General features: G+C 40.0%; 1 protein-coding gene across 4 annotated transcripts in view; it reads left to right on the forward strand.

Annotated features, from left to right (window-relative positions):
* The window catches only part of eef2k (eukaryotic elongation factor 2 kinase), a 66,520-nt gene extending 62,253 nt beyond the window's left edge, over positions 1-4,267 (forward strand). For all 4 annotated transcript variants that reach the window (XM_072559771.1, XM_072559774.1, XM_072559773.1 and 1 more), the window contains one exon: positions 2,490-4,267. In XM_072559771.1, the coding sequence (XP_072415872.1) occupies positions 2,490-2,599 (110 nt within the window). In that variant the 3' untranslated portion in view covers positions 2,600-4,267. The remainder of the gene's footprint in view (positions 1-2,489) is intronic.
* The last annotated feature ends 4,389 nt before the right edge of the window (positions 4,268-8,656 follow it).

Genomic DNA, 8,656 nt, shown 5'->3' on the forward strand with positions numbered 1-8,656 from the left:
CATGCCCCTCATAATTTTATAAACCTCTATAAGGTCACTCCTCAGCCTCCGACGCTTCAGGAAAACAGCCCCAGCCTGTTCATCCTCTCCCTGTAGCTCAAATCCTCCAACTCTGGCAACACCCTTGTAAGTCTTGACTGAACCCTCCCAAGTTTCACAACATCTTTCCGATAGCAAGGAGACTGGAATTACACACAATATTCCAACAGTGGCCTAACCAATGTCCTGTACAACAGCAACATGACCTCCCAACTCCTGTACTCAATACTCTGACCAATAAAGGAAAGCATACCAAATGCCTCCTCCACTATCCTATTTACCCGCAAATCCACTTTCAAGGAGCTATGAACCTGCACTCCAAGGTCTCTTTGTTCAGCAACACTCCCTAGGACCTTACCATTAAGTGTATAAGCCCTGCAAAGATTTGCTTTCCCAAAATGCAGCACCTCGCATTTATCAAAACTCCACCTGCCACTTCTCAGCCCGTTGGCCCATCTGAACAAGATCCTGTTGTAATCTTCTTCGCTGTCCACTACACCTCCAATTTTGCTTTCATCAGCAAACTTACTAACTGTACCTCTTATGCTTACATCCAAATCATTTATGTAAATGAAAATTAGCGGACCCAGCACCGATCCTTGTGGCACTCCACTGGTCACAAGCCTCCAGTTTGAAAAACCTCTCTCCACCACCACCCTCTATCTTCTACCTTTTGAACCAGGTCTGTATCCAAATGGCTAGTTCTCCCTGTATTCCATGCGATCTAATCTTGCTAACCCGTCTCCCATGGGGAACCTTGTCGAATGGCTTTCTAAAGTCCATGTTGATCACGTCCACTGTTCTGCCCTCATCGATCCTCTTTGTTACTTCTTCAAAAAAACTCAATCAAGTTTCTCATTGAAACATGTAGGACTTTTCAGGCTGATAGATTCTTGATCAGCAGAGGAATCGAGGGTTATGGGGGGGTAAACGCAGGAAAGTGGATGTGACAAATGTTGGATCAGCCATGATCCTATTTAATGGCAGAGCAGCATGAGGGGCCGAATAGCCTATTCCTGTTCTTATTTCTGATGGTCTAATAATTGCAGAGGTGTCAGCACAGTTTAGAATTGCCACAGAAGCATTTCTGCACAGATAACAGTAAGGGATTGCATCTGGACCACCTTCAGCATTGGTCTGAACGTTGAAGCAGAGTTACACCAAAATAATTCTTCATTCATTTCTCCGATGCCAAATGATCTGCTGTTTATTATCCGAGATATTTGCATCTTTGTTCAATATTCTTGTGAACATTAACATTTTATTTTGAAGTAACAAGGCTTCCTTGATGCTTGATGATGCCCCAGCCTGAGGATCTATACAATTGCGCACAATCAATTAATGTCAGAATTCAAGTCTGAAGTGCTAACCAAAATGTAACGTCCTAATTTGTTGTACTGTTCACACTCTGATATCTCAGTTTTGCCTTGTAAACTGCCTGATATTTCTACTGGGGTATTTTTGATAAATTGGATGGTCTGTTTGCCCAGATTGGTAGACAGTGTTATAATCACCCAACAGCATCTTTTAAGCGAGAAATGGAGTCAGCATTTCAGGTGATGACCCTTTACCTGACCTAGAGGATTCTGGAGGTGAACAGTTTTTAACTGAATGCAGGAGTAGGAAAATTTAAGAAGGGATGCAGCATGTAAGTGGCCAAAATTACAGAAATTGATTTTAGTACAAAGCAAGAGAGTGTGATGATAAGACAGGTTAATAGGAGGTGAAAATGCTTACAGTATTATGAATTGTTTTAAATAATGTTGCTGGACTGAATTAACCTGCTGGTAGTTAGATTAAACTCACTGTTCAGGCTCTTAATGCTGTTGTCACCTTGCTCATGCCATGATCATGACACGCATTGATTTCCAGGACACCAATCAATTGAAGTTAGGTGTTAAACTGCAGTTGTTGAGCCTGTCTCTTCCCCCATAGCTTGACCCTTTTTTTCAACATGTGTTTCTGAGGTGCAGTTTCATATGCATTGACTGTTCATTTCTGACTTTTCTATACGAGAGCTCTAAACTTTGAAAGATGTACTTTAATCAAACTTTTTGGATATGTGATGATATCTGGGGCAGTTGACATTTGAATCTGTCCTTCTGGCCCAGTGTAGTATACTGTAGCACAAGATTCTCTATGCTCTGGCCTTAGATAGTGAGGTTGTTCACATTGGGAGGGCATGACAGCTAAATCTCTTTTTATCCTTAATGACTAGGTGGTGCAGTGGTTGAGTTCCTGCCTCTGAGGCAGAAGGACAGGATTCAAGTCTCACAGTAAAATAACATCTCTGAACATGTTATTTGAAATGTCTACTCGTTTAGGGAATGTCTGATGCCATTTCAGGAACTGCGGCACATGGTGAATTGAATTAGGATGAGAATGATAAGAGTCTGTCAGTGAATGTTTACCTGTGTTTCATGTTGTTATTTGCATGGTCCTGTGTTTAGGAGACCTCTTCACAGAAGCAGCAGACGCAGCAATGGCAGACATGAAGGGCAGACTCGCGAACCAGTACTACGAGCGGGCAGACGAAGCTTGGTCCATGATGGAAGAATAAATTTTTGACCTATGCACAGCTGATTGTCAGTCTTTTTTTTAAGTTATTGTTTACTAAATGTCAAATGTCTTCCTTTTGTGTCTGTACGAAAGTTTAGAATTTATTCTGTATTTTTACTATTGCAATGAACGATCTTTATGAATGATCTTGAACAGTGCAAACTCAGAGGGATGCACACCCTCTGACCTGCACTATTCTGGTTCTTAAAATGTTTTGTGTCTGTGTTAATCTGCATTAGCTGCTTGTGGTATTATTATTGCAAGTATCTGGCTGAATTTAGCAGCACTTTTTATATTTTTTGAGAATGTCAGGGATATTTGCAAGTAGGATTTTGATTGATCTGATGCTGCCCTTTATGATTAGTTTAAGAAAAGCACCTTCGTGTTGTTCCCTTCATCATCCTTCATAAAAAGAAGGCGGCACTATAGCAGACTCAAATACTTCAGTTTTGTTTACAAACTGTAATGGTGGGGGTGAATGTGTGCAGAACAGATGTGCGTTAAAGCGCACTCATTATAAAATCATGTTTGTCTAACCTGGATTCGCTGACAAACGCACAACAAAGTGACACAACTGGCTGAATAACAGCATTGTGTCTATCATTAGTTTACAGATGCCTTTACTGCTTCTGTCTGCAGAACAAAGAGCAAAAGCTCCCCGATAGACTTTATTGTCCCTTGGACCCCATCCATCTCTGCTTAATACTTATAAATATACTGTACTTTAATGTAATCACGCACCTCCGTGCACTCTAAATAATTAACTAGCTTAAGGTGCAATGGCTATAATGTATCCAATCTTTTTGTGGCATCAGTGTGTCTTGGGTGCTATTGGTTAAGGGAGAAATGTTAGTCAAAACATTGGAAGAGCTGTTTTCATTTTTAAAAAAAAAATATGCCAGGGAATCATTAATGTTGGCAGACAGGCAAAAGACCTCAGTCTAACAACTCACCTGAAGATATTCAACCAGCAGCAGAAACATCCCCTCGTGCAACACAAAATTGCCCCATAACCAAAGAGCTGTAAGGTGATCAAGGCAACTTGTGCCCATTTCTGGGTTAAGCAAGGTGCTGAAAATTCAATTTCTCTTGCAGTAGCCGAAGAAGTCCTTTGGTCATTGCTTTATAATGACGTTTTCTACCCCATTAAATGGCCCAGTGCTGTTTGAGCCCTGCAGTGCTCCAGCCTGTTTATTCTAAATCATCATTGAATGACCTAACAACTATAATACTTAATAGGAAAATAATGTATTTATCTCTGTGATTTTGCCTATGTAATTGCAAATGCCATGCAATATTTCATCTATGAAGTACCATATTCCAAGAAAGCATGAAGATTTTATTGAACCATTAAAAAAAATTATATTTTTTAAAAAAAGAGGCAATGACTAACTACTTGCTTTACAACTAACACAACTGACTGAAATACAGTGATGGCTATTAGCAGATGATGATGACAGGGCTGTCCCTTTTGTGAATCAAAAATTAACAGTCTAACATTTTCCATGAAATATTATGTAAAATGTTACCATATTCTTAGCTTGGCACCATGGATTATATAATGACTGCTGTGCATTCTTATAAATAAGCAGGTGCTAATGGTTTACACAGTTTTCAATGTGTAATGTGAATGTGCTTAGCAAGAATAAATTCTTTTTTATTGTTTCAACTCTGAATTTATTGAAATATGCTTGTTAAAATTGAAAAAAAATGGATGTTTTAAAGATAAATATAAAGTTACAATGTCAACATAGGTCCTATAGTGTATTTAGGTTTGGGGGTTAATGCAAAATGAGATGGCAGATTAATTGAACTAACATTTTGTACTGTAGAGGATCCAAGTAATATCTCAAATAGCTATACATGAGAAAATGTGAGGAAGAGATGAACTCTGGTTTAAAAATTGCAATCATCAGAGAAATTATACTGAGCAAACTATTGGAGCTATGGGTTGACAAGTCTCTGAGTCTTGATGGAGTTCACCATTGGGTCTGGAAAAAAAAGGGGCTGGTGAGATGAGTGATGCTTTTTAATTTTCCAAAATTTCTTAGATTTGGGTAAAGTACCATTCTGATGGAAAATAGTGAAATTGTCGTCTTTTATTCAAAGAGAGAGAGAGACAAAGCAGGAAACAACAGGCCAATTAGCTTAACATCTGTTATTGAAATGATGTTAGAAGCTGTTATTACAGACACTATAGCATGGCACTTGTAAATGTTAATCAGGCAGTCAGTGTGGTTCATGAAAGGGAAAACATGTTTAACCAATGCGATTTTAGAGAAGATTTGTAACTCGGGTTGTAAGTTTGCTTGCTGAACTGGTAGATTTGTTCTCAGACATTTCATCACTATGCTAGGTAACATCATCAGTGCGCCTCATATGAAGTGCTGGATTTCTGTGCTACTTGCATTTTGTGTCTTGGTCTGTTGTGATGGGTGATATCACTTGTTTAGACTTAAACAAGAAGACATGACATGCCCGGAGACTCTAGCCTTCCTGCCATACATTAGACATCTCAGAGATGACTACCACACTACTCCGGCCCACAATCATACTGAAGCAGCTTCTCATAAATTTATAGGATCCCATACCAACAACCAGCAAAATTAACATCATGTACAAAATACCCTGCAAGGACTGCAACAAACATTACATTGGACAGATGGGCAGGAAACTAGTCACCAGGATACATGAGCACCAACTAGCCACCAAAAGACATGACCAACTATCACTAGTATCCATACACACAGATGAAGAGGGACGTCAGTTCGACTAGGATAATACGTGCATACTTGGATAGGCCAAACAAAGAGATGCATGGGAACTCCTAGAGGCCTGGCATTTAAACCGGAACTCCATTAACAAACATATAGAGTTAGACGCCATTTACCAACCCTTCAGAAAAAGAACCGACCAAGGCAGACGCAAGTGGGATAATACCAGTGCTTCTTCAGAGACTCACTGATGATGTTATCTAGCATGGTGAAGAAACGTCTGTGAACAAATCTGCCAGCTCAGCAAGCAAACTTACAATCTGATATTTAACCAATTTACTTCCTAAAAGGACTTTACTAATGTGTCTTGAATAAAGGGGAATCAGTGGATGTACTATATTCTGGTTTCCAGAAGGCATTTGACAAGGTGCCACATCAAAGATTATTTGCCGAAAATACAAGCTAAATATTTAAGGATTTCATTGATGCAAGTAGAATACAGGCTGGCTAATAGGAAACATTAGAAATAAATAGATAATTTCAGCTTGGCTAGATGCAAAAGGTGCTTTACATAGGGTTCAATGCTGGGACTTCAATTTTATATAATATGTATAAACAACTTTGATGAAGGGACCAAAGATATGATTGCTGAATTTGCTGATGCCAAAGATAGGAAAATAAATTGTGAAGCGTATATAATGGAGGCTAAAAAGGAGTATAGATTGAGTGGGTAGGCAAAGGGCTGGCAAATAGTGTATAATATGATAAAGTGCGAAAGTATGCATTCAAGAGGAAGAATAAAACGAAGCATATTACCTAAACGGTGACAGATAACAGAGCTCAGATGCAGACAATTCTGGGTGTCTGAACTGTTATGGTCCTCACTGATCCCTATTATTGGATGAGTCAGACCCCAGACTTAAATCTGGCTTGATAGATGATATTTTGTTTCATTTTAAGGAGGTGGTCTTTCACTGAAACATTAACACAATGTTACAAATGTTGTAAATGTGACTTTAATTCCTACACTGGAAAAGTTAATAGCTTCTTTATAGCCCTCATCATTATACCTGACCTTAAACATACTCCATTTCGAATAATCTCTTAAGTGTTATCTGAACATTTCTGGTTTGGGATTATTACTAACTAGTTACTCTAAGGTAAATGGGTTTTGCTGCATTCATCCCTTCTCAAGAGTATAGCTCTATACAGCTGTCTCCATTCAAGGACTTCACAAAGCTTACCAAAACAAAATAAAACTATTACGTTATGGGTGTTTCCCTTACACTTTTAAAAAAAGAGAAATTCCTAACCAAGCTTTACCTTGCTAATTTGTAAAGCATCCTAAGCTAAACAAAAGTCCATTTTTGTTGCCAAGGTAGTTTTAACAAACTGTCTTTAAAAAAAATAACATGGCTACAAAAATATTTCCAAGTTAATTATTAAACAGACACGCAGAGAACTGACGTGTCAATAACCCAAACTGAAAAGAAATGATACTTTAAATATCTCTAAATCACAATTTATATCATGCTTTTCCCCGTCACCCTCAAAGAAGACTGACAATGCATTCATAAGATGTAGAAACAGAAATAGGTCATTTGGCTCATCAAATCTGTTCCATTCAGTGAGATAATGGCTGATCTGATAATCATCATCTCCAATTTCCTCATTTATCTCCATAATCATCGATTCTCAGCCTTGACTAAATGCCCCTGAAAGGCATTTTCATTATTCAACACATTATTTTGTCATTAATTCAATATCATACAATAGTAATAACATGGAGACAGTGAGGACTGCAGATGCTGGAGATCAGAGTCTAGAGTGTAGTGCTGGAAAAGCACAGTGGGTAAGGCATTCTACATTTCAGGCGTAAGCCCTATGTTGGAAATGAAGCTAGTGGGTCGGGGCTGAGAGACAAACAGGAGGGTGTGGGGTTTGGGGAAAGGTACCTGAGAAAGCGATAGGTGGATTAAGGTGAGGGAGAAGGTGATAGGTCAGAGGGGGAAGTGATGAACAGGTCCGGAGGGCAGTGCTGAGTTGGAGGCTTGGGACTGGGATAATGTAGAGGGGAAATGAGGAAGCTGTTGAAATCCACGTTTATCTCGTGTGGTTGCAGGGTCCCAAAGCGGAATATGAGGCATTCTCCCTCCAGGCATCAAGTGGTAATGGTTTAGCGGTGGAGGAGGCCCAGGACCTGCATGTCCTTGACGGAGTAGAAGGGGGAGTTCAATAGTAATAACATGTTTAGTTACACTGCAACCATATTTCAAGTCCGATATGCATCTTTGGGTTCCAAAGAAGAATTTGAATCTTTAAATGTTTTTCTCTCTATGGACGGCAGACCTCCTGAATTTCTCCAGCACTTTGTTTTTACTTCAGCCATTCTCTCAGTGAACTTTAGAGAATTCCGGCATTTATGTTTCTTCAATATTGCTGGGTCAAAATTGCTGGAATTCCCTATCAACTCTGCGGGTCTACCTACAGGTCATTCTGCTTTGTTAATGCGAATTCGCTATAATGCGATCAACAAATTGGAGACACTTATAAAGCATATATTGGTTATAAAAAGATTCCAGCCCCATTAGTTAAAATTGTGCTGCTTTTACACGATTTTCTTATAACGCGGGATTGCAACAGAAGGGAGTGTTACAGCATTGACTGTAACTGACTATTCTAAATGAGCGGCAGTCGTTCAAGAGAGTGGCTCACCACCAGCTTCTCCAGGGCAATCGTAGACAGACAATAAATGCTGGACTCATCAGCTATACCCCCTTACTGCGAAAAAATAAACTTCAAAACAAACAAAAGTTTCTCTATCACATTCCTAAATGCCTTCCTGCAAATATTTACCAGAGTTCAGAATTTCCCCATCAGTTCTGTTCTTCTGATGGAGAGGGTCACTGGAATCGAAACTCCAGTTTCTCCAGCATTTTTTGTTTTTGTTTCAGATCTTCAGCTTACACATCTGTCTGACTTATAACAGTTGGGGGGTTGTACTTTCTCCCTTGTGGATGTTGCGCTGTCTGCAAGGTGGATGGTTGGTGGTTGGCTGTGTGTACCTGTAATGTGGTCCTCTGACCGCTAGGGGCTCGAATGCCTATGTAACACCCTCCAGCAGCCAGCGGATCGACGAGCAGGTGTAAAGCAGTCATCTGGCCGCCAGGGGGACCCAATGTACAATTGTAACGTGGTCCTCCGGCTGCAATATGGGATGGTGTCTCTGAGTCGTCTGGTCCTCCCGCCGCCAGTGGACCGAGTAAAACCATGTAACGCGGTCCTCCGGCCGCCAGATGGGATAGTGTACCTGTGTAGACTGGTCCTCCGACCGCCAGGGGGCC

The sequence above is a fragment of the Chiloscyllium punctatum genome, chromosome 40, assembly GCF_047496795.1.
Source record: "Chiloscyllium punctatum isolate Juve2018m chromosome 40, sChiPun1.3, whole genome shotgun sequence".
Classification (NCBI taxonomy): Eukaryota; Metazoa; Chordata; class Chondrichthyes; order Orectolobiformes; family Hemiscylliidae; genus Chiloscyllium; species Chiloscyllium punctatum.